The sequence below is a fragment of the Chiloscyllium plagiosum genome, chromosome 17, assembly GCF_004010195.1.
Source record: "Chiloscyllium plagiosum isolate BGI_BamShark_2017 chromosome 17, ASM401019v2, whole genome shotgun sequence".
NCBI classification, from domain to species: Eukaryota; Metazoa; Chordata; class Chondrichthyes; order Orectolobiformes; family Hemiscylliidae; genus Chiloscyllium; species Chiloscyllium plagiosum.
In genome coordinates, this window is record NC_057726.1 from 15,475,871 (window position 1) to 15,502,814 (window position 26,944).

General features: G+C 41.3%; 1 protein-coding gene across 5 annotated transcripts in view; it reads right to left on the bottom strand.

The window, feature by feature from the left end:
• Positions 1-26,944, bottom strand: part of LOC122558239 (CBY1-interacting BAR domain-containing protein 2-like) — a 63,243-nt gene that overhangs the window by 30,580 nt on the left and 5,719 nt on the right. For 2 of the 5 annotated variants that reach the window (XM_043706593.1, XM_043706590.1), the window contains exons 2-5: positions 13,084-13,318; positions 8,039-8,107; positions 5,755-5,856; positions 2,453-2,458 (exon numbers count right to left, since the gene is read on the bottom strand). In XM_043706593.1, coding sequence (XP_043562528.1) covers positions 2,453-2,458; positions 5,755-5,856; positions 8,039-8,107; positions 13,084-13,318 — 412 coding nt within the window. Of the gene's footprint in view, positions 1-1,049; positions 1,065-2,452; positions 2,459-5,754; positions 5,857-8,038; positions 8,108-13,083; positions 13,319-26,944 lie in introns of all 5 variants that reach the window. The other 3 variants (XM_043706591.1, XM_043706592.1, XM_043706594.1) reach the window with 3 other exon arrangements.

The window sequence follows — 26,944 nt, forward strand, 5'->3', positions numbered from 1 at the left end:
GGGGGAAATTGTGGTCCTTGAAGAAGGAGGCCATCTGTGTTGTACGTATTTTGAACTGGTCCTCCTGGGAGCAGATGCGGTGGAGTCGAAGGAATTGGGAGAATGGGATTGCGTTTTTACAGGGGGCAGGATGGGAGGAGGTGTAGTCCAGTTAGCTGTGGGAGTCGGTCGGTTTGTAGTAGATGTCCGTGTTGATTCGGTCGCCTGAGATAGAAATAGAAAGGTCGGGGGGGGAGGGAGGAATCTGAGACTGTCTAGGTGAATTTGAGGTCGGGGTGGAAGGTGTTGGTGAAGTGGATGAACTGTTCCACCTCCTCGTGGGAGCACGAGGCGGCGCCGGTACAGTCATCGATGTAGCGGAGGAAATGGTGGGGGGTGGGGCCAGTGTAGTTGCGAAAGATGGACTGATCCACATATCTTACGAAGAGGCAGGCATAGCTGGGGCCCATGCGGGTGCCCATGGCTACTCCTTTCGTTTGGAGGAAGTGGGAGGATTGGAAAGAGAAGTTGTTCAGGGTGAGGACCAGTTCAGTCAGTCGAAGGAGGGTATCTGTGGAAGGTTACTGGTCGGTACGGCGGGAAAGAAAGAAGCGGAGGGCTTTGAGTCCTTCGCGATGGGGGATGGAGGTGTACAGGGACTGGATGTCCATGGTGAAAATAAGGCGCTGGGGACCGGGGAAGCGAAAATCATGGAGCAGGTGGAGGGCATGGGTGGTGTCCCGAACGTAGGTGGGGAGTTCTTGGACTAAGGGGGACAGGACGGTGTCAAGGTATGCGGAGATGAGTTCGGTGTGACATCCTTTGAGCCTTCTTAAGTTTGTGAAAGATGGTATATAAATGCAAATACTTCCTTCACTTTTCTTTACATATGTATTACATGCGGGAAGCATGCCCTGTAAATATTGCACTTACTCTCTGCAACACTTCCCCTGCAAGCACTTCATACTGATCATCAACTTCACCATTTGAGATCTGCCAGTGCATGCACATATAAATGAACCACAGCAACATAGACTTGATGAAGGTGATGCATCTGACATTTAACTCACCTCTGCCAAAGCAGACTGCAGCAATCAGTCAGAAGACACGTTTCTCATTTACTGAAAGGAAAACTCCAGGAAGACAAACCGCATTGCATTTCCATTAATTACTTTGTTGGCATATTGACACATATGAAGCACTTGGAAAAGCAACATCATACCATTTTCATGAAGAAGGTGAATGTAGTTTTGGTTAATAATTGGTCAATTGGTTAATTATTGATAATGCTTTTTGAGGTAATCCTGCGTCAGTGTTGTATCATTACAGAGCTTATCACTTGAGGTGCAATATAAAACATGCACCATCCCTATAAACCTACAGCCTAACCTCAGCTGATTTCTATTGATCAGTGGGCTTGTAAATCAAGAACTGTATATGCTGAGGTCTTCAGTTACTTTCTATAACTGGGACCTAAACATTGAAGGTTTATCAGGAACTTCATACCTGTTTGAGATCTGGGTTCCGACACAACTCTGAAGTTGTGTGGTTCTTGCTTGGCTGTTTTTGAATTGAAATGGACTAATTGGCCAAGAGCTGAACATGGTGCTCCAATGGTGACGCTATATTGCCTCCAAGGAATGGGAGTTGCCTGTCTGCCATCAACATCAAGGGTAGATGGCCATTATTTTGGAGGCTGTTGCTGCCTTGCCAATTCGAGCAGGCAGGGCCTTGAAAGGAGTTGAATGAAATGGTCAGTACGCTTGCAGAGTGAGGCAAGGAGCAGCATTCCTGCCGGTGCCAGTTAACACCACACATTTGTCCCAAAACCACATCCAAAGGATGGACTGGGTCCTGCGGTGAATCTGACAATTATGCACTGATCGGCATAGGACGGTTCAAGGTAGCCAGAAGTTCTGAAAATGTCAATTCGTTCTGGACAGGCTCCATCACCAGCAACTTAAGGGGGATAAACAGCTATTCACTGGAGACAGCTGCATTCCCTGCTCCCTCCCCACCTCCAGCATATTAAAAATTCATAATTCTCATTGACACCACAGTGACTCAGTGGTTAGCACTGCTGCCTCACATTACCAGGGATATGGGTTCATTTCTACCCTTGGGCAACTATCTGCATTGAATTTGCACATTCTCCCCATGTCTGTGTGGGTTACCTCTGAGTGCTGTGGTTTCCTCCCAATGTCCAAAGATGTGCAAGGTAGGTGGATTGGCCATGCTAAATTACTCATTGTATCCAGGGATGCGTAGGTTAGGTAGACTAGCTGTGGGCAATGCAGAGTTACAGAGATGGGGTGAGTCTTGGTGGGATGGTCATTAGTGAATCAATGTGGACTTGTTGGGCCAAATGGCCGTTTTCACAATGGAGGGATTATACATTGAGATTACAATAATCAGAGCCTGCTGCATGAGGGGGAGTTTTAAAACTTCAGATGCAAATTTAAAGACCACATACCAGTGACTGGAAAGATCAGTTAAGGAAAAAAAAAAGCCTTGAATGATGAGATAACAATTTCTAATTTCATTCCCAAAGATAATTCCAACATTTCTGGGCCTGTACACAATATAGAGTGCTTTATCTAAATGTACAATGTAATCCATTCCATCCTACCATTCTTTCATAACATACAATAAAAAGAAAATGAAACTGATATGAGATCTGACTGTACTTGAGGACTATTTGAGGTGAATCCTGACACAATGGCTGCAGTCAGCAGGATATCCAAGTTTGTAAAAATTCACATTCTAGGCATTAGATCCTGCTGTCTAACCTCCTTGAGTTCTTTGAAGAAGTGACATCTCAGGTTATTAGACTTCCAAAAGGCATTGAATAAGGTTTGACATGATAGATTAGTAATTAGCTTCAAAGTTTTAATAACTCAGGTAAAACTTGGCAATGGATAAGAAAGAGAGAGAACAGTGGGTCCAGTTTTTCAGGATATATTGAAGATTATGGGGAAGTAATGAGTGAGGTTCCCCAGGGTGAGCTATGTTGGGATCTCGACAGTTTCAATTTCAATCCAGTGGCCTGGTTGTGAAAATCAGCACAAGATGGGTAAAAATCGATTAACTCTGAAATCAGAAAGCTGTGCTAAGCTACATGAGCAAGAGAGCACAAGCTAAGAAAAGGTATAGAAACAATACTGGGAAATTTCTTGACAATAGTCAATGATCAATACTTGAATTGAGTCCCTGCAAGAGTATCAGAGTCTTAGAAACTTTTAAATCACAATCAAGTGCAACACTTGGCAGGGGAGGAATTGTTGAAGAATTAATCAGAACAGGTTAAATTATCTTTCTCATACAGAAATGATGATTGATCATTGAAGTGGGCTAATGTGAATAATGCAACGTGAACTGATAATTAATTAAATCCCATCCTGAAAGAAGAGCAAGAAAAGTTATCAAGGAGTAAGCTATTCAGGAGAGCTTGACTAATTGGAGGGGGAGGTGAATGTCTAGTGCCATTATTACTAGACTATTAACCCAGAGATCCAGGTAATGTTCTGCGGACCTGGATTCAAATTCCACTACAGCAGATGGTGAAGTTTGAATTCAATAAAAATTCTGAATTAAGAGTCTAATGATGACCATGAAATGATTGTCAGACAAACCCATCTGGTTCACTTATTTTTTTTGAGGAAGAGAACTGCCATCCTTACCTGGTCTGGTCTACACGTGACTCCAGATCCACAGCAATAGGTTCACTCTTAACAGCCCCCCAGGAAATAAATTCTGATCTAGCCAGTGATACCCATACTCTGTAAATTAATAAAAGTAAAGCTTTTTTTGCATCTTGATCTGTATAGAGTTGTATGGGAATACTTGGTAGCAGAAAGTGGTTGCTTGTGAGCTTTTGAAATGCCAAGCAGAACCCTGAGATGTGAATAGTTTTATGTGACCTCTTACAGAGGTGCTGACTCGAAAAAGCTTATCTGAATAGGGAGATGGAGGTATCCAGGTCTTGAGCACCATCTGTTAAGAACCTTATAATTGGTTATTGTACTGAAACCATCTCCCATTCCTCTACGTACAGTAAAGCTTCCACTTATGATCTTACACCAGGCATGTTTGAAAATTAAGGTTATGATTATCTAGTAAACATAGTGTCCTTGAGATATTCTTATCTCAAATTCAAATCCATGTGATTGAGGCATCTTAACCTAATTCTAAATGCCATCACCACACTGGAGAATTTGCTGCTTTGGAAAGCAACAATTATAAGAATACGAAATTCATCTTTCAAACAGGTGAACCATGCCTTTATGGCAAGAAAATCTTTCCTACGATGAAGAGACCAAAAGTACACATGGTACTCTCCGTGCAGTCTGACCAAACTCCTATCAAATTGAAGCAAGATATCATTTCTCCCATACTCACCTCCTCTTGCAGTAAAGGCTATTCTTCCTATTAGCTTGCTGCACCTGCATATTAGCCTTTGGTAACTTATCGGCAAGGACACCTAGGTCCCTTTATACATCGACACTTTCCAACCTCTTACTTTGCATATCTGTTCTCTCTCCAAAGTGGATAAACTCACTAGATGGACTAACCATGGTAAAAATGGAGTTATGGGGATAGAGTGGGTCTGGTTGGATGCTCTTTGGATAGTCAGTGTGGACCCAATGGGCTGAATGGCCTCTTTCCAGTCTGTAGGGATTCTATGACGTCCAATGTACTGATCCCTTCCTTTATTTATGAGTACAATTCCACTTCCTTTTGCTTTTTGTCTGCCTTTCCTAATTACCAAACACCCTTGCATGCTAATTTCCTAGTCCTTGTCACCACATAGTTGTGTTTCTGTAATGGCAATTAGATCATACCAATGTATCTGCAACTCTGCCTTTAGATCAAATACCTTGTGAATACTGTAGGCATTAGAGTCCCCTTCACTTCCTCTTTGTGACATCATTCCACCTTTGAAGCGTACTCTCAATGCTTAATTTTCTTCCCCTGTCTCCCTAGGATCTTTTCAACTTCCTGTCACCAATTTTACTACATTCCTTTCTTCAATTTTGGGTTACCTCTCAGATTCCCATCCTCCTGACAAGCTAGTTTAAACTCACCTTAGTCATCAAATGGGCAAAACTGATTAAAGGTTGGAACTAAAGCAGCTTAAGATGGAGACTTCCTCTGCCCAATCATCCTGTATATATTGGCAGAAATACCTTGAGGTCTGAAGAATCTGAAGAATGGATGAACGTTTACTAAAACAATCTCTCAATTGCTCAGGAGATCATAATTTGACAAATGGTAACTAATTTTGTGTTAAATTGCTCCTTTACCAATTTAATATTCTATTGCTTGCTCCAGGCTTTAGCAGTGGGTTAAAACTAACAATAGGTCAGCAAGAGGAGAATATATTATTGAAGTCACTGGTAATGGATATATTTAAAGGTTTTTTTCCAAAATATCTTAGCAGACATTTCTGTCTGTGTTTGTACATAGTACATGATGGTATAAGCAGTAATATAAGTGATCATAATTAATTATGATGTAACCACATTATAGATTAATACAAATATAAGAGCTTTAAATCCCAGTGATTAATATGTACTAATCATAATCAGTATTTACATAAATATCAAAGGTGCTTATGTCTATTTTATATATTCTTCTAAATTTGACTTGAAACCTTATTTGATAGTTACAGGCCCTATTACAGCCATTATGTGCATTTGAAAAGTTGTATAAATGATTAATGTTTCATTTCTTTAAAGTCTCCACCCTCAAGAGCAGAACTTTGGGAAAGGATACAATCCCTTGCCTGTCCAAAGGATTTCTCTGCTTCAACTTTTGCAGGTTTTCAAGTTCTTTAATTTCACGATTGCGGACGCTATTAAATTTCTTGATGTCTGCCTTGATTTCAGAGTGGAAAGAGAAACCAATCTAACGTAATGTTTTCTATGGCAAGGAAATGTGTTAAAATTCTATACACCAGTATACTAATGAAGTTAATATCAATTTTATTTTGTGACAGGCACTCCAATTCTTTTGTAAAACTTAACCATTGCTTAGTGATACAGAATTTGAGCTATCATTGAAGAGAGACATTATTGTCAAAACAAGAACACCAAATTTCAAATGAGCACAACAATTACAATCAAGGGCACGTTGACTCTCATTCGCTGAGCCATTGCCATCAAGAAAGCAATGGTGAACTATGGGTATTAACCCATTGGCAGGCAGGGGATCCACCATGGTGGGAGTATGAAAAGCAAACGTTTGCATGTTGGTGGGTTTCTGGAGTTGGGGAATTTAGAGTATTCAGTGCCTGACTGAGGGACCCAATATCTAGATGGATATCTCACTGAAAACTAGCACCCAGTCTGAACTGCTGACCTCCTCCCTCACAGGCTTAACCCTGCAAAATCCCTTCTGCCATCACGCATCAACATCTGGATCTCTCTGCATCCAAGGCCTCTGTTGAGTGCAGCACCAAAAGTAGTCACCACTTCCCCACTGGCGCTGCTGAGTACAGAAGAGCTCTTGGTCTCTGACCTTCCTGCTCTCAGGATCATTGGTTTGGGGTTATGGCACTCTCCTGATCTGTAAAGTGGCTGAATGGCACAATTTGTGGTAAGCCTTGCTGAGAAAAGGCATCACAGGGCCCTTGTTAACTGAAACCCCTGTTGCCTCAATGTCACTCCAGCCCGTTACCCCACAGCATGCTTTCTCGAATCTACCCTACCAAAACACTTAAGGATGTGACATATTGCAATGAAATACTCTCTCTTCCATCTACATTTGAAGAAACTGAATCCCCCTCTTTATCTGGAGTCTCAACCACCATCCCCACATCCCTATTTAGCTTAGCAACTTTATTTGGGGGCTTGGTAATCTTTCTTTCAACTACCAGTTCTAAATGATTTTCACCAAAAATGATCAACCTGCCTTTCTCATTTCCAGGCAGTGATTGAATTTCTCTATCCAGGCATTTCATTTGGAATTTCAGCCAGTGTTTGTAGTGTGTCCTCTCCCTTTTGTTTGCCACTGCCTCCATACACCACCTCCCCCCACCCCCCCCCCCCCCCAACCAACATCCGGTGTTTTATCCACACTTGTTGTGTATCTTCCAGCCAAGTGGCAAAACCGTCTGAATCACAGATGTTGCCACAATATCAGTCCACATCAAAACTTGGATGAGTTGAAACAATTCCCCAGTAATAGTTACCAGTCATTTCTGCTTAACAGGAACAGGCTGTGACAGTTGTGCTCTTGTACTATACTGGCCAGAATCATATCTTGAAACCTCTGGAATATTTCACTCATCCTAAACCATGGTGCCTGCATCCTAACTTGACCCAAGTCCCAGTCACTTCTTTGTCTGGTACCCAGTCTAGCAAAGACTCGATTGTTAGAAATCTCAGAGCAGGGGTGGAGCGTGATGTGTGACTATTTCTTCTCGCGTTTGGTCATTAATAAACTCAATCCTTTATGACTAAAGAGAGTCTCCTTTTAAAAAACAGCTGCATTTGGGTCTGGGACAAATGTATTGACCAGCAATGGGATCTTTACTAAGTTAATCTTGTGGTGATCAATTGAACTTGGCGGGTGAATAAAGAAAGGGAGCTACTCCATCTGCCTTCACTTCACCCAAGAGTTTAACAGATTAGAACCATAATAAATTCGGGAACCTCACCCAGAGGCCAGTTGGATCTTTTCTCCTCAAATTCTGTCCTCTTAAATATTCCTTCGCTCCAAGGTTGGTGGCCATATCTTTAGCTGCCTTGGCTCTAAGCTTTAAAATTTCCATGCTAAACCTCTTTACTTCTCCACATCTCCCTCTTTCTGTCTTCCTCATTAAACACTGCTTAAAATCTTTCTGCTGTTCTGATATCTCTCTATGTAGCTCAGTGGTAATTCCCGTTTATCATGCTCCGTGAAGCACCTCAGATTGTTTGTCTTATGTTAAAGGCACTATCTAAATGCAAGTGGTTGTTTAGTTGGGGGTTTTGCCACACGCATGGAAAAGAACATGGCTTTTGATTCATTGGAAACGTTACCGCAGAAGATTAACAAACGATGTAAAGTAAAATACCCGTTTGGATTTTGTCAGGGGACCATAAGCCTTTAGTGGTGCAATAACCTTGGCGTCCAGTCTCTCCACCTAAAACAATTTGGGGAGGAAGGCAAACAGGAATTATTTCAATGGCCAATCTTGTCAAGACATTTCTGCAACAAATTGTGAAGCTGTAGCAGCGAACTGTGACTTATAAATAATAGAAACATAATTTTGCTATAGGGCTAATTCCCTCTTGTGTTAATTAACTTCCATCTTGTGGTAATCACCTCTTGTCACTGTTCTCTGCAGGCTCCCTGAACACCTCATTTTTCCGAGGTGTAGGAAATCTCAACCCAGTAATCAGTGAAAGCCAATTACAATGATTACTATTGGACAGTTACCAAATGCTGAGAAATCCTCGTGGAAAAATAAAATTAAGATTTTACTTTTCCCTCATTCTCCCTAGCATTCAACCTATGTTATGTTTGGGTAATGATTATGTTACAAGACTCATAATCAAGAGTATAAATCCCACTATGATTTGCGGGAGATGAAGTCTGTCAGTAATGGTTGTTTGGAAGGTTTGATTATTTGTGTCAAATGCTTGTTCAAGATTTATTTTAATTTGTTAAATGAATTTGATTTTTAACCAGTTTCCTGGAGCAATACATTGTAGATGTGATTAGGGATAAAGCTGCCTTAGAACTGGTATTGCGCCATGAAATCATAATAGTGATCATAATACCTTTGAATTCCACGTTATGTTTCAAAGTGACGTGCTCCAATCACAGACAGGGATAATAAACTTAAAGAAAGCTAATTCCATAGGCATGAGGGGAGAAGTTCCAAGAAATTTGTGAGAAGCTAAGGAAGTGATTGCTGGGCCTTTTGCTGAGATAGTCACGGGTGAGGTACCAGAAGACTGGAGGGTGGCTAATGTGATGCCATTATTTAAGAAAAGTGGTAAGGACGAGCCAGGAAACTGTAGACTGGTGAACCTGACATCAGTGGTGGGTAAATTGTTTAAGGTGGCTCTGAGGCAGAGGATTTACATGTATTTGGAAAGAAAGGACTGATTAGGGATAGTCAACATGGCTTTAAGCGTGGAAAATCATGTCTCACTAACTAGATTGAGTTCTTCGAAGAAGGGACAAATAAGATTGATGAAGGCAGAGCGTTGGATGTTGTCTATATGAACTTTTGTAAGGCGATCAACAAGGTTTTGCATGGTAGACTGGTTAGGAAGGTTAGGTCACATGGAATCCAGGCACAGCTAGCCATTTAGATACAAAATGTGAGCAGCACAGCGCCAGAGACCCAGGTTCAATTCCCGCCTCAGGCGACCGACTGTGTGGAGTTTGCACATTCTCCCCGTGTCTGCGTGGGTTTCCTCCAAGTGCTCCGGTTTCCTCCCACAGTCCAAAAATGTGCAGGTCAGGTGAATTGGCCATGCTAAATTGCCCATCGTGTTAGGTCAAGGGGTAAATGTAGGGGATGGGTCTGGGTGGGTTGCGCTTCGGCGGGTCGGTATGGACTTGTTGGGCCGAAGGGCCTGTTTCCACACTGTAAGTAACTTAATCTAAAAAATTGGCTTGAAGTTAAGAAACAGAGGGTTTATGGGGGAGGGTTGTGTTTCAGACTGGAGGCCTATGACCAGTGGTGTGCCCCAAGGATCAATGCTGTGTCCACTACTTTTTGTCACTTATATAAATGATTGGGACGTGAATATAGGAGGAATTTTAGTAAGTTTGCAGATGATGCCAAAATTGGAGGTGTAGTGATCAGTGAAGAAGATTATCTCAGAGAACAATGGGATCTTGATCAGATCGGCCGATAGGCCGATAAGTGGCAGATGGAGCTTAATTTAGATAAATGTGAGGTGCTACATTTTGGTAAGGCAAATCAAGGCAGGAATTATACACTTAAAGATAACATCCTATGGAGTGCTGTCGAACATAGAGACCTTGGGGTGAAGGTTCAAAGTTCCTTGAAGGTAGAGTCGCAGGTAGATAGGATAGTGAAGAAGGTGTTTAGCATGCATGCTTTTATTGGTCAGTGCATTGACAGTAGGAGTTGGGGGGGGGGGGGTCATGTTGCACCTGTACAGGACATTGGTGAGGCCACTTTTAGAATACTGCATTGAATTCTGGTCTCCCTGGTATTGGAAAGATGTTGTTAATTTTAAAATGGTGCAGAAAAGATTCACAAGGATGTTGCTGGAGTTGGAGGTTTGAGTTACAGGAAGAGACTGAATAGGCTGAGGCTATTTTTCCTGGAGCATTGGAGGCTGAGGGGTAACCTTATAGAGGTTTATAAAATCATGAAGGGAATGGAAAGGATGAATAGCCAAGGTTTCTTACCCCAGGGTAGGGGAGTCCAACACCAGAAGGCATGAATTTAAGGTGAGAGAGGAAATATTTAAAAGGGAACTAAGGGTCAACTTTTTCACACAAAGGGTAGTGCATGTATGGAAGGAGCTGCCAGAGGAAGCAGTGGAGGCTGGTACAATTACAATATTTAAAAGGCATCTGGATGTGTACATTAATAACAAGGATTTAGAGGGATATGGGTCAAATGCTGGCAAATGGGACTAGATTAGTTTAGGAAATCTGTTTGGCATGGATGAGTTGGACTGAATGATCTGCTTCAGTGCTGTACATTTCCATGACTCAATAACCATGACTGTCAAAAATTAATTGTTTAAATAGGCTAAAGGTATGGTGATATGAACAGTGTTCAACGTTCAAAGAAGTTGGAAGGTCACGTTGCGACTGTACAGGCCATTGGTTAGGCCACTTTTAGAATACTACATGCAATTCTGGTCTCCCTGCTATAGGAAGGACGTTGTGAAACTTAAAAGGGTTCAGAAAAGATTTTCAAGGATGTTGCTGGCATTGGAGGATTTGAACTACAGGGAGAGGCTGAATAGGCTGAGGCTATTTTCTCTAGAGCATCAGAGCCTGAGGGGTGACCTTTTGGAGGTGTATAAAATCATGAGGGGCATGAATAGAATAAATAGACAAGGTCTTTTCCCTGGGGTGGGGGAGTCCAGAACTAGAAGGCGTAGGTTTACGGTGAGAGGGGATATATTTAAAAGGGACATAAGGGGCAACATTTTCAATCAGAGGATGGTGCGTGTATGGAATTAACTATCAGAGGAAGTGGTGGAGGCTGGTGTAATGAGTAAAAACAATGACTGCAGATGCTGGAAACCAGATTCTGGATTAGAGTGGTGCTGGAAAAGTACAGCAGTTCAGGCAGTATCCGAGGTGCAGGAAAATCGATGTTTCGGGCAAAAGCCCTTCATCAGAAGACAAGTCATGGGGACAGTGCTGAGCTGGAAGTTTGGAACTGGGTTGAGGTGGGGGAAGGGGAAGTGAGGAAACTGGTGAAGTCCACATTGATGCCCTGGCGTTGAAGTGTTCCGAGGCGGAAAATGAGGCATTCTTCCTCCAGCTGTCAGGTGATGAGGGACCAGCGGTGAAGGAGGCCCAGGACTTCCATGTCCTCGGCTGAGTGAGAGGGGGAGTTGAAATGTTGGGCCACGGGGCGGTGTGGTTGATTGGTGCGGGTGTCCCAGAGATGTTTCCTAAAGCGCTCTGCTAGGAAGTGCCCAGTCTCCCCAATGTAGAGGAGACCACATCGGGAGCAACGGATACAATAAATGATATTGGTATATGAATAGGAAGGGTTTAGAAGGATAAGGGCCAAATGCAGGCAAATGTGACTGGATTAATTTAGGATATCTGGTCAGCAAGGACAAGTTTCCATGCTGTACGGTTCTATGACTTTATGACTCTAAACAAATTAAAATGTTCAACAGAAATATGTTCGTGAAAAATGGGAGGGTTCAAAAGTCTCTTGGTGTCAAAGTTTGGAATTGTATCTAGGGATTTATAAATAAAGCAATGTCATTACTACATTCCACATCTGTAATGCTCTGAACAGCTCACCATCAATGGAATTCTGATCGATGGAAACTGAGATATATACTTTTGGAATTGAAGCCCAATTGCTTTCAGAGCTATCTATCAAATGCACAAGTGGGTCAGACACTAAAAGAGAAAAGAGAGGCAGCAGCATTGACCTTTACCAAAATTTCAGGTCACAGCTGAACCATTAACCATGAGCCATACAGCTAAAATTTTCAACACTGGTTGCTTTCTATTCTCCTATTTTCAAATAGAAAAGGGAAGAAGAGCTTAGGTTCTCTTACACTGAATGAGAGATTGATTTGCCCCCCTTGCATTAGGCAATGTTCCAAATAAGTTTGTAAACACTTTCAATCCAAGGTGACTGTATTGGTCTCACGTACTGAGCATCAACTAAGATTGATTATAAATGTTTCCAGTTCTGAAAGTATTTCTTTTACTTAAATTGGAATGAATGCTCGTCAAGCTTGGCAAAAATTCACTCTCATTTGTACTTTTTTCTCCTTTGAAAATAGTTGATCTGGGAATTTGATGAGGCCTTTTATTATGTTTATACTCCCAAACTGGAAAATGAAAATTTGGTCAGATCAGCAATGTGAGATTTATTTATTTGGAAATTGTTTGAAGCATGGGTATTAAGCTTTATATTGCCTCCAGGTGACTGCACAACCCGCACAATTATAGAAGAACTGAACACTCATTGCTTTTGAACTTGAATAAACTTTATCATGAAGTGGAATGCCAACATTTTCCCACACAGCACATACCTCAGTTCAGCTGAGCTGTTCATGGTCATTTTAGATGTGCTGAGTACTACCTACCTCCACAGAATGAAAGTTAAAAAGTCACAATTAACGTCTCCGAGGATAGTCCTGTACAGCTCCTGGTCAGTATTCTTGCAGCAACATTGCTATTACAGCCCTAAATACAAAATGTCTAAAACGTAATTACTTGAAGAGTGTGAATAGCAGACATTATTATGTCAATCATTCAAAATAATATCACCACGATTCCAGTAAGCAATAATGTGTGCCAGTGGTAAGCTAACTCATATTCCTTTGCCTCAGTGAGGCTTCTGTGTGTATATGTATGAAAAGATCACACTTTAACCAGCTCCATGGGCATAGACATCTCCATTAAATTTACTACCTCTGCCTGGCGGTAGTCCTGAATCTTTGACAACTCCTCTCCAAGGTCCTTGAGGCACCTTCGTAACTCTGGATTCTCGGTGTTTGCAAAGTCCATAATCTGTCTTACCAGCAGGTCAACCTTGTCTCTCAGCCTTGCATTCTTGCGTGTGTAGGAAGCCAGGAGCATGCAGAACTGGCCGAGATACTTTTCTGCATTGTTGACCGTCCCTTCCATGATCTTGACCTGAGCGTCCCTTTTCAAAATAAAGATTAGGAGATGAAAGCAGGCTGTGCTGAGGGTCACAATTATAGATTATATTATGAGAAATTGAGGCCCAGGAAAAATGAGTTAGGAGTGACTGGATCTTTGGAATAGTAACCCAGGCAATTCAGAACACAGCTTGAGGAATGATGCTGGACTGGGTCCAAGTAATTTCTGTCTAAAACACATTGATGTCATAGAGTCATAGAGATGTACTTCACGGAAACAGACCCTTCGGTCCAATTTGTCCATGCCGACCACAAATCCTAAATCATTCTAGTCCCATTTGCCCGCATTTGGCCTATATGCCTCCAAATCCTTCCTATTCATATACCCAGCCAGATGCCTTTTAAATGTTGTAATTGTACCAGCCTCCACCACTTCCTCTGCCAGCTCATTCCATACTTGCATCACCCTCTGCATGAAAATGTAGCCCCTCAGGTCCCTTTTAAATCCTTCCCCCCTCACCTTAAACCTCTGCCCTCTAGTTTTGGACTAGACCTCGACTATTTATCTTATCTATGCTTCTTATGATTTTATAAATCTCTATGAGGTCACCCCATCAGCCTCCGACCCTCCAGGGAAAACCGCTCCAGCTTATTCAACCTTGCCCTTTAGCTCGAACCGTCCAACTGTAGCAACATCCTTGTAAATCTTTTCTGAACCCTTTCAAGTTTCACAACATTGTTTCTATAGGAGGATCTGTCTAAAGTTACAGCAATTGTCATCCTTCCCTACTCGGGAAATTTCAAATTCAGCCAATTCTTCAGCCTTTTGTAAATTCTCGTTGCTCATTTGTTAGATGTTCAGATGGCTTGTTACATTCAGTGGACCAAATCTCAATTATCGAAGACTGCCTTCCACATATAGTGGAGTAAACACTTTCCACTCCCTGACTTCTATTCACTTTTATTAACAGGCCTGCCTCGTTCTGCCACAAAACTGTAGCAACTGTCAACTTGTTTTTGTTGACGGATGACCTTTGAAGAAGACATTGAATCCTCGTAACTTTTTCCACATCTTCCACATCACCCCACCCAAAAAAAGTGAGGCTCAACAAATTTGCGACTGACGTATTTCTAAGCTTCACCCTGTTGTAAGTCAAATCTTCATATTCACAGGCATCCAACTAAGTGGGACACTATTTTAATCTCACGGGGATCACTGCTGAAGTAAAGTTTTTTAGCAAATACCCGCATACAGTCGGATGCCTCTTGCTGTTTTGAATGTTTCGCCTGAGATTTAAATGACTGAGAGGATCGGGACAGAAGGATGGGAGCTACCAGCAATATAGATTACTGAAGAATGAGAAGAAATTCAAATGAATGGATGAAAAACTGAACACAATGACATAAAAATACAGCAGACAGATGAGCTTCTGCTGTCTCTGTCTGCAAACCTTTGCATTGGACATTAAATAACTCACTTCCACTGTTTTGTTATTTACAGGAAAACTAACAAATACTCTTTCTACTGAAGCATTTTAGCAAAATAAGCAAACAGGTCAAATCTAATGCTTCTTACACATTGCCCAACAGAGTTTCTTTTCCCAACCCATTTGACTAATCATTAAAACCCTGTGCAAACCAAGAGAGACCCAGGTTAGGTCACTAGCCAGTGCTGAGTCGACAAAACTCCAGTGCTACAATTTTCATCATGACAGGGAGAAAAGAACCAGCCAGTTTTCTTGCTCCTGATTCCTGTTCAGTTCATTTTGTTCACAGGGTGCAAGTACATGGATGTCAGAGGAAGACTGCTCTATTTTCAGATCTCAGCTTTGCCAGCATGGTATGTATTGGGGCTGTATCCATCACATCTCAAATATGTAGATTCACTGCGACCAATCCTTCTCAATAACATTAGTCTAAATCAGTGGGGAGAGTCTTCAACAGTAGCGATGCACCATCTTATTAATCAGAATAGATTTAGTAGATAGTATTTAGTGACTAGTTACATTACAGCCGAGATTCATGAGAGTCCCTTGTAAGACCTCAGGCTATAGTTAAGAGTAAGTACACATTATCTTTATAGTCATAGAGTCATAGAGGTGCATAGCACAAAAACTTTGATCCAACCCGTCCATGCCGACCAGATATCCCAACCCAATCTAGTCCCACCTGCCAGCACCCGGCCCATATCCTTCGAAACCCTTCCTATTCATATACCCATCCAGATGACTTTTAAATGTTGCAATTGTACAAGCCTCCACCACCTCCTCTGGCAGGCCACTCCACACACGCACAACCCTCTGTGTGAAAAATATGCCCCTTAGGTCTCTTTTATATCTTTCTCCACTTACCCTAAACCTATGCCCTCTAGTTCTGGACTCCCCCACACCAGGGAAAATACCTTGTCTATTTATCCTATCCATGCCCCTCATGATTTTCTAAACCTCTATAAGGTCACTCCTCAGCCTCTGATGCTCCAGGGAAAACAGCCCCAGCCTATTCAACTTCTTCTCCAATCCTGCCAACATCCTTGTAAATCTTTTCTGAACCCTTTCAAGTTTCACAACATCCTTCTGATAGAGAGGGGACCAGAAGTGGCCTAATCAATATCTTGTACAGCTGTAACATGACCTCCCAACTCCTGTACTCAATACTCTGACCAACAAAGGAAAGCATACCAAATGTCTCTTCACTATCCTATCTACCTGTGACTCCACTTTCAAGGAGCTATGAACCTGCACTCAACGGTCTCTTTGTTCAGCAACACTCCCGAGGACCTTACCATTAAGTGTATATGTCTTGCTAAGATTTGCTTTCCTAAAATGCAGCACCTCGCATTTATCAAAATTAAACTTCATCAGCCACTCCTCAGCCCATTGGCCCATCTAATCAAGATTCTGTTGTAATCCAAGGTAACCTTCTTCACTGTCCACTCTACCTCCGATTTTGGTGTCATCTGCAAACTTACTAACTATAACTCTCAAGCTTGCCTAAATAGACAGCTTTGAATGGAAACCAAACCATTTGGCTCCTCCCAGGAACATTTCTTTATGTATTATATAACTATTATACAGCGATGTCACCCAGGGTCAGACAAGCCGTTGTTGCAGATTACCCACGCTCATTTACTATTGGGTTTACGGTTGAGACAACAGAAAGATATTTGCGACACTTAGCATGAAAAACTAGCAGCAATTCATACAATCAAGGGAAGGATTTCCTCTTATGCCAATGAAAAGATATCCTGGCATTATGTAGACTATTATCCTGGATAAGAAATAGGAATACGAGGAGGAATAAAACACCACACAGTTTTTGAAGTTTGGTCAGTAAGATTGTGGCTGAACTTCTTTTTTCTGTCCTATCCACTTTGTGTCCAAAGAATATCAATCTTAGTCTTTATAGCGACTATGTTTGTTTTTATATTTTAGACTACGGACAGTTATGAACCAGACCAGACCCCCTCAAAACATTTCAAGGAAGTAGCTCAGACTCTAACTTTGCGAGTTGTTTTAAGCAGGTGTAAGGTGGATATTCCAGGAGTAACGCAGCTGGCCCAACCACTTAGTTTTAAACAAAACAGAATTTATTTGCAAGCTTACCAAATTAAACACAAACAAAAGAGAACAAAACTTACAAGAACTTAACCTATCAAAAAACCCTACAGATTATTCCAACTTAATGATGCTGTTCCAAACACTTGCAACAATCCCCATAAATACCCCATTGCAAAAAAAGGAAAAATCCATCATAGGATCTTACAGGCGAGATGGCAGAAAGATGGAGGATCAGCATGGACCTGCATCTTTGAGTCCAGCAGCTTCACAACTGACTGCTTGCCAAACCAGAGAAAAGCTGAGCTGGGAGAACTGGCCACTCCCCTTTCATTGGACAAGTGTTTTTTATAACTTGAAAGCCGTTTTCCTAGGGCAGTATCTGTTAGCTACAATCAAACTGGACCTAAAACCTTCCAAACCTGGACACCCAGGAGCCTGTGTCTTTACAACCACTCTGAGAAAAAAAACTAAGGACAACATAACCTTGTTAAAGGAGCAGCATCATCAAACCTCCTCCCTTTAAAAAGAAGAACCATCAATATCTAATGATGGCTTCACTTTAAAAGCCCTTAATCTTAAATTGTTAGTACACCACAATACCCATATACATTATTTGACAATAATCATGCAAACATGCACTACTACATTTCGTTCCAATCTGTTTTACTCCTGCCACTGAATGCCCTCGTTTCTCATTCAAGTCTCGCCAATTGCATTGGCAATCACGTTTCCTCGTCCTGCCACATGCACAATTTTCAAATTGAATGGCTGTTACAACAAGCGCCATCTAAACAGTCTGGAACTTTTGTCCTTATATTTCCCCACAAACTTCAATGGGTTATGATCAGTGTGTATGAATGTCTCAGATACATTACTGGTAACATAAACACTGAAATATTGTTAAACCAACACCAAGCTCAAAGTCTCCTTCTCAGCAGTTGAATACTCCTGCTGATGAATGTTCAATTTCCTGGAGGAACAACCGATAGATCTTTAGATTTTCTCTTCAGCTTCCTGTAAGAGCGCAGCATCGACGCCCACACCACTCACATCGATAGCCACCTTGAATGGCTTTGCGTAATTAGCTGTGGCTAATACTGGGGCAGTGGTTAACACAGCTTTCAGGCTGTCGAATGCCTTCTGACAGTCTGCTGAATTCTGAAACCTCTTGCCTTTCTTTAGCAATTCAATGAGTGGAGCAGCCACATTGCTAAAACTTGGAACAAATTTTCAAAAAAATCCACTCAATCCCAGGTACCGTAGTACTGCTCTTTTTACTGATGGTATGGGAAACTCCCTAATTACCTTTGTTTTTGTATTCTGTGGGGCCATTTGTCCATGTTCAATAACATGGCCCACAAAGCTGACTTGGGCTTTGGCAAATTAATTTTTAGCCAGATTTATCACCAAGCCTGCCTCCCGAAGTCAATCGAACAATTCTGATAAATGTTGTAAACGTTCCTTCCATGTTTGACAAAAAAATCACCAGGTCATCAATATAAACTACACAATTGAGTAATCCAGAAATGACCTTATTGATTCATCTCTGAAATGTGGCTGGCGCATTTTTCATATCAAATGGCATGACTTTAAATTGATACAGTGTCGAGAGTGTGTTGCTGGAAAAGCACAGCAGGTCAGGCAGCATCCGAGGAACAGGAGAATCGACGTTTCGGGTCGGAGTCCTTCATCAGGAATGAGGGCTCCGAAGCAAAACGTCGATTTTCCTGCTCCTCGAATGCTGCCTGACCTGCTGTGCTTTTCCAGCAACACACTCTCGACTCTGATGTCCAGCATCTGCAGACCTCACTTTCTCTTTTAAATTTATACAGGCCATTTGGCATTACAAAAACCGAAATTGTCTTTGCTCTTTCGGACAAAAGTGCCTGCCAGTATCCTCTGAGCAAGTCCAACTTAGAAATAAAAGTTGCTTGTCCAGCCTTTTTAACGCAGTCTTCCAAACATAGAATCGGATATGCATCTTTGTAACTGCATTGACTTTGCAATGGCCCACACATAACTGTTGGGTACCATCTGGTTTTGGCACCATTACAATGATTGAGCTCCAGTCACTGTAACTTTCTTTGATTAGGTCATCTTGGAGCGTGCATTCAATCTCCTTTTGAACCTGTGCCAACTTTAGAGGATTATGCCTGTAAGGATGTTGCATAATCGGAATAGCATCGGAACAGTATATCTACATTATGCATAATTAGGTTCGTAATTCCAGCTTATTTCCACATATCTCCCCATGTGATAGTAATAACTGTTTCGTAATCATTTCGATTTTCCTCTGGAAGGTAACTCAATAATGTATCCCGATTTTTGACAACTTCCTCATTGTCCAATTTAATTTGAGGAATATCCAATTCAGAATCCTTAGAATTTGGTTCTTCACTCTGTTGTAATCAATAACAATCTCCTTTGGCTTTCCTTCCCTGTCAAAATACCTTTCCAGCATATTCACATAACACACTCTGTGAGATTTCTTTCTGTCTGGAGTCCTTCTCAAATAGTTCACCTCACTCAATTTCCTTTCGGCTTGATAAGGTTCACTAAACCTTGCTTTTAAAGGTTCACCTATCATTGGAAGTAACACTAACACCTTATCCCCGATAGCAAAATTACGAGCTTTTGATTTCTTGTCTGCTTCCTGTTTCATTGTATGCTGTGATACATTTAAATGCTGTCTAGCCAACACCCACACTCTATTTAATCATTCCCTAAAAATTTTCACATAGTCCAAATATGTGGCCTCTGAATAATAACTTATCGATTTCTCTTTAGTCAATTTTAGGGGTCCTCTCACTTCATGCCTAAAAACTAATTCAAGTGGACTGAATTTGATCGATTCACTTGGTGCATCTCAGATCACAGAAGTACAAACAGAATTCCTTTTTCCCTATTATCTGGATAGGGTCTAGATTAGAGTGGTGCTGGAAAATCACAGCAGTTCAGGCAGCATCCGAGGAGCAAGAAAATCAACATTTCGGGCAAAAAAGCCCTTCTCTGGATAGTCTTGACGATAGGCCCTCTTTAAGGTCTTTAATGTCTGATGCTATCTTTCTCATGTTCCCCGCAACTCTGAATGGTATGCAGTAGATTTGAATTGTTTTATTCCTAAGTTGTCCATAACTTCCTTGAATAATTTCGGTGTGAAGTTTGACCCTTGATCTGATTGTATCTCTGTGGGTAGTCCATATCTAGTGAAAAATTTGAGTAACTCCTCTACAATCCTTTGAGCTGTAATATTGGGTAATAGAATAGTCTCTGGAAATCTATTGGACACATCCATTATTGTTAACAAATACTGATTCTCACATTTTGTTTTAAGTAGGGGTCAATTTAGACTCTTGTAAAAGGCCCCTCAAATGCAGGAATAGATATTAAAGGTGCAGGTTTTATTACTGCCTGTGGTTTTCCAATTACCTGACATGTAAGACATGTTGTCAAAATTCAACTACATCCTTGTGCAGTCCACGCCAGTAAAAATGTTTTTGTATTGTAACTTGGAGTTTTCTTACCCCTAAATGAGCCCATATTGGGAGTTCATGTCCCACTCGCAATACCTCCATTCTATAACCCACTGGTAATAAGACTTGATGAACTTCTGCCCATTTCTCGTCTGCCTGAATATGTGATGGTCTCCATTTCCTCAATCAGACATCATTTTTAAGATGTAGTATTCAGGGATACATTTGTATTCTCTTCCTGTGTATGCCTTTTATTACAATTGTCTTAAATTTTCATTTTTCTGCTGTAACTCAGTTACTTTATCTGAGCTAAAGATGTCTGCTTTGACATCTATCTGCTCCTGGTTCGTGTCAACCATCTGATCAAACAGGGCTCTGTTAATTCCACATCAACATTCTTATCTGTACTCTTTAACCTCTCATGTGTCAACTGGTGACTTTGTGACCTTGTTACCACACAGTCAGGAACAAGCACAGGAAATGGGTCCTGCAAGAGTTCAGATACCTACTCTGACAGTAATAAGAATACCTCACCAGCTCTACCTACAGGTTTTGTTTGGATCAATAAAATCCACATGGTCAGTGGCCCCCGCAAAAGTCACCTTTTCAAATAAGATGAAAATGGCTTCCACATCCTTCTCATCAAATGTAGACAATGCTTGAATATATTTAAACTGTCTCTCACCAGGTCTTTGGCTCCCATGGGTTTGCTCATCCTCACTCTCTTCCTCATTGAGCTGACCTTTGGCCTTCATCTCCATCCTTTTGAGCTGACTTTCCTGTCTACGTGCCAATTTCTGAAAAAACTCCGTCTCTTTCTTCCTCTCTTCTCCCTCCTTTTCTCTCTTATCTCTTTTTTTCTTTTTGTTCTGCTAAAGCAATTTGTTCTTTTCCTCTTTTCTCTGCTTTTAATTGCAATTCAAACTGTTTCCTTTCTTTTGCCCTTTCCTTGCCTTTTGCCTCTAACTCAAGCTGCTTTATTTTCAGTTGAACTTTCGCCATCTCTAAAGATGCTAATGGTGTTTCCAGCAAATTTAAATGCTGAGCTATTGCTTTAATTGTCTCTCCTTTTCTTACAGAAGGAGGCAGCTCCAACCCTCAGCCTCTCTGCTAATGCCAGCAGCTTGGTCTTCACCTTTTGCAAAGTCCCCGGAGTCAATTCTTCCACTCCCAGAAACCTCTTACTGACTGCAAGAGCCATTGCTATCTCAAGCACTGTTTAAACCAAATGAATTCGATATCCAGAACAAAAAACACTAACATACACCACTCACTACCTTCCAGTCCAACAAACAATTCCAATTTGGAACAATAGAACAAATCCCGCAAAGAGCCCCCAGTTTGTTATGGACCAGGCCAGACCCCCTCAATACATTTCAAGAAAGTAGCCCAGACCCTAACTTTGCTCGTTGCTTTAAGCAGGTGTATAGTGGATATTTCAGGAGTGATGTAGCTGGCCTACCCACTTAGTCTTAAACAAACCAAAATTTATTTGCAAGATTACTGAATGAAACACAAACAAACGGGTATGTAAATTAGCTCGCTGAACTGGAAGGTTTATTTTCAGACATTTTGTCACCATGACGAGGTAATATCATCAGTGAGAGTCTCTGGTGAAGCGCTGGTGGTATGTCCCGCCTCTCCACTTATAGGTCTTGCTTTCTTAACTTTATCAGTGACTAATGAACGTAAAGGATCCATTAGATACTACCAGCAAAACTAACACAATTTACAATGTACTATGCAAGATCTGTAAAAAAAAAACACTACATCAGACTAACGACACCAGGATACATGAACACCAACTGGCCACCAAAAGACTCGACCCGTTATCACAGTTTGTATACATACAGACAAAGAAGGATATCACTTTGACTGGGACAACACACATATCCTGGGACAGGCAAAACAAAGACACGCACGAGAAATCATCGCAGAATGGCATTCTAGCCAGAACTGCATCAATAAACGCATTGATTTAGACCCTAACTACCTTTCCTTGAAAAAGAACTGGAAATGACATCACCCGCCTTAAGAAACCAAGGCCTATAAATGGAGAGGTGGGACATACCATCAGCGCTTCACCATATATCTGATGATGTTACCTAGTCATGGTGACAAAACGTCTGAAAACAAACCTTCCAGCTCAGCAAGCACACTTACATACTTATCATCAACCTGAGCTACAAATCTTCTCAAAAATCGCCAACAAACAAAAGATAACAGAAAGTAGAATAACAACATTTTCTGAAAACGCAACAGATTATTCCAACTTAATTATGCTCTGCCAAATACTTTCAACAATCCCCATAAATACCCATTTTGGGAAAAAAATCATCACAGGGTCTTACAGGAGAGATGGCAGAGAGAGGGAGGATCAGCATGGGACTTGCTTCTTTGGGTCCAGCAGCCTCACAACTGACTGCTTGCTAAAGCCAAACCAAACCAGAGAAAAGCTGAGCTGGGAGAAATGGCCACTCTCCTTTCATTGTACAAGTGTTTTTTTAAGTTTGAAAGCCGTTTGTCTGAGGCAGTATCTGTTAGCTATAATCAAACAAGCCCTAAAACCCTTCAAACCTAAACATCCCAGAACCTGTGTCTTAATGACTGCTCTGAGAAAAAAAAAACAAGGACGACGTAACCTTATTAAAGGAGCAGCATTGTCACAGGACTGAAATTGAGAAAAATGGACACTGCCTTTAAAAAGGGGAGAATGTTCAAGGAGTTGATTGCCGCTTGGAAAACTAGTGAAGCTAACTGATGCATATGAAACAATATTTTTTTGGAGGGAATTGGGTCAAGATTAATTAGGTCACGTGACACCAGGTTATGGTTCAACAGGTTCATTTGAAATCACAAGCTTTTGGAAAGCTGCCCGTTCATCAGTGCAGTGCTCCAAAATCTTGCGATTTTAGATAAAGCTGGGAGACTATAATCTGGTGTTGTTTGACTTTGACCTTGTGCACCCCAATCCAACACTGGCACCTCCACATCATAGATCAATTATAATCATTTGTTGCAGATTCGGGAGACTAGTCATAACCCTCCAATTTGTTTGGTCGCATCAGTTCTGTGAGGGGAAAGAAACAGAGAAGCAAGGAGACCTCCAGAACTTGTTTGCATCAACCTCACTCAAGCCCTCTTTCTACAAAGTTGCTCTTTTCAATTTTCTTCTGATAGAGCTGACAAGCCACATCAGAGAGGCTGAAAGAAATAACTCTAAAATCCAAAGATAAAAAAAAGACCTTGACTCGAACAAGTAACCAGCAAACTAAAAATTAATCATCGCTGTGCAGATAACATTGTGATATAATTGAAAATTAGATAGGATTGTGAAACCAAGCCATCCAGTTTTGTCATTTGGACTGGTGATTGACCTATGTTCTCCCGAATATTTTCCCCTATGTTCATAATATTTGCATTTATCTGCTTTTCTTTTGTGTGTGTGTATGTGTGTGCGTGTGTGTGTGCGTGTGTGTGTGTGTGTCAGTGTTTGTGTCTGTGAAAATTTCAGAGGGGGTAAAGTTTAGAATGCATGAACTAGATATCCTTTTTATTTTGCTGTTCTTATGAGGGTTAAGACTGTTGCAATAAATGTGTTTTTTTACCATTACAGAAGACACCTGGTGTGGTTTGTTTTGTTCAGTGGTAGCAGTCAATCAGATTATGATTTCTGGTGGTTCCATTAAAACTTCCCATTTTTGGAGACCAGGAGAATAGTGGGGCTTCAATTGCAGTGTGTTACCCTTGTGAATCGTGACAACTTCATCAGCTTAGCATCCACGGCTCTCTGTGGTTGGGAAATTCCAAGATGTACTACCTTCTGAGCTATGACAATTTCCCTCATCTCCGTCCTGAGTGGCTGTCCCCACATCCAGACACTCACCCTCTGTAGTTCTATACTGCCTGGCTAAGATATAGCTCTCAGCATTTACACTGTCAAAACCTCTTAGAATGATTGTTACTTACATCCTCAGAAAGAAAGCTCTTAATGGTAGGCTGCGGGCTGGGATCGACAGAGCTGATGAGAGCTCTACACCTGCTGTTTCTGAATTCTCCACTGTGGGGTTTTCTATACTATTTGGTTTCATCTCCTATCTCCATGAATTAAATTTTCACGAAGCAGAATTGAAATATCCTGCAGCAATCTGTTAAATAATTGATGGCGCTATTTTGCAAGGGATGCACTCATTCAAGTGTATAATTATTTTAATGTACGATTTGATCAACATTCTTGAATTATTTGCCTCCACGTTGGGTCCTACTTGTCAGAATCTGATGGCTGTTAATTGGCTTTCTACCTGTCAGCCACTTGCAGGAGATTGCTCAGGGCTAAGGAGCATCTGTAGTTTAATGGAGCTGCTGCCTAGCTCCCCCCACTCCTGCACTGCGCCATCGCTCTTGTTTTGTCTCTGTGTAGAGATCAGCGCTCCTCTCAGCCTGACTAGAGATTTTGTATTACTTATCCCTTTGTGGATGAGTGATTTGCAGTCCTTATTTGACTTCCCAGTCACTCATCGTCCCTTTTCCCGAACTTCCTCTCTTCTTGAAGATGGTAGTTTTTTTTTACAGGTAATCAGTCCGCACACTGTCCCATCATCCTTCCCCCTCTTCCCCACAGAAAACCCACTCCGCTAACAAGGCTTCACTGAGGAACCAATGTTGAGAGTAACTGAGGGGTTGCTGGGCTATAGGAGACAATCAGAGTAGTCTGGGAGAGAATATTTCCTCTTGTGTAGGAGGCCAACAAAGTAAGATAGGTGCCAAGAAATCTTTTTTTTTTAGATTTTTTAGATTACTTTACAGTGTGGGCACAGGCCCTTCGGCCCAACAAATCCACACCGACCCGCCGAAGCGCAAACCACCCATACCCCTTCCTCTACCCCTTACCTTACACTACGGACAATTTAGCATGGCCAATTCAAAGAGTTGATCGGTACTTCCCCATTTTCTGTCTTCCTTCTTTCTTAAATAGTTGGGTTACATTTACTATCTTCCAATCTGCAGCAACTATGCTAAACCCATAAATTTTAAAAGATGACCACCAAAACCTCCATTATCTCTCCAGCAACCACTTCCAATGTACTCTGTGATGTAGCTCATCAGATCCAGATTTATCAAATTTCAGTTTCATTAAATTTTTCCAGTACTACCACTTTTATTAATTTCTTTCAGTTCCCCATTCTCTCTAGAATTCCTGGGAGGAGTTTTCTATCTTCCTCTGTGAAAACAAAATATCCATTTAATTATTTTCTGCCATTTCCTCATTCCCCAGCATGAATACTCCTGTGTCAGCTTGCAATGGGAAGAGATGACATTGGATTTGAAACATGAATGGTTTCTCTCTCCACAGAAGCACCAGACCTGTTCGGTTTCTACAGTATTTATTTATTTCAGATGTCTAGTATCTGCAGTTGCTTTATTTTCTTACATATCTTGCCCTTTTTAGTTATGTATTGAAGCTTTTAAAGTTTTTTAAATATTTCTCACCAGTTCCCAAATCTAATGGGAACTTCATAAGGAACATCTTCACCTCAGAGAGAGACTATGCAACTTATTACTTCAGGCAGTGTTTGAGGTCAAAGTATTTACAGGGAAGTTAGATCTTGAGGCATAAGCTGTGTGTTTGAGCCCGAAGCAAAAAAGTGTTATAAATGTAAATTCTCACCCAATATGGTCAAGGAGTTGATTACCGACCGGTAAATCCCTCCAATATGCCTAAACAGAAGCAATATGTGCAGGAGATGCTCTGTCAGCCATGCTGCAGAAGGCAACAGCAAACCACTGAAATAATGTGTGTAAAACAATACCTCAAACCTCCTCATCAGCTAGAAACTGCATTTTGATGTCCTGAGACTGTGACAGGGCATCATTGCAGGAATTCCTCAGATCTGCCACATTTCTCCAGTATTATCTGCGTGTTTGTTAGCCATATAAATAAATACTTGACTACAAGCGTATATCAGAAGCTTCGAGTGAGTAATTCATCTCCTGCCTGCCGAAAGCCTGTCTTGTATTTACCAGGATGGCTGCATAATTCTACACCAATTGGGAACTCTGTTGTGACTCTGGGCTCCTGCAATGTTCAATCGGGAGCATGGGGCAGTTTGTAAGTGAAGCTGATTGGCTGGTTGGAAATGGAAATAAGTTACAAAGGCACAGGCACACACAGAGAGAGAAAGACACAAAAGGGTGTGTTCCTCAGAAGATGCCTGTTTTCTGTAGTCAAAAATAAAGTTTAAACTTGAAGAGAAACAGTTATCTTTCCTTCAACAATTGCAGTGAGTTGAATTGATAAAATCAGAGACATTTTCCACGTGAATCTGTCACTTTGTACTTCTTATAAATCAATGGAATCTTCCAGAAGAAAGACAACTTTACACCAAGGGCCTGGCTAGCTGAAGCAGGATCATCTCAAAATCGGGAAGTAATGACCATTCAATTCATTCACCAGCTTTTTCTATCGCTGCCAATAAACTATTTTCCCGATTTGTTTGGCTGTGTGTGCATGTGAGTAAAGGAGGGGATTAGGGTTTCTGTTAGTATCGTTACATGCTAGTGGTTTTATATCATTTTACTTGTTGCTATAGTCTTATTATTTACAATAAATAATAAATTTTGATGAGTACAGAAACCTGGC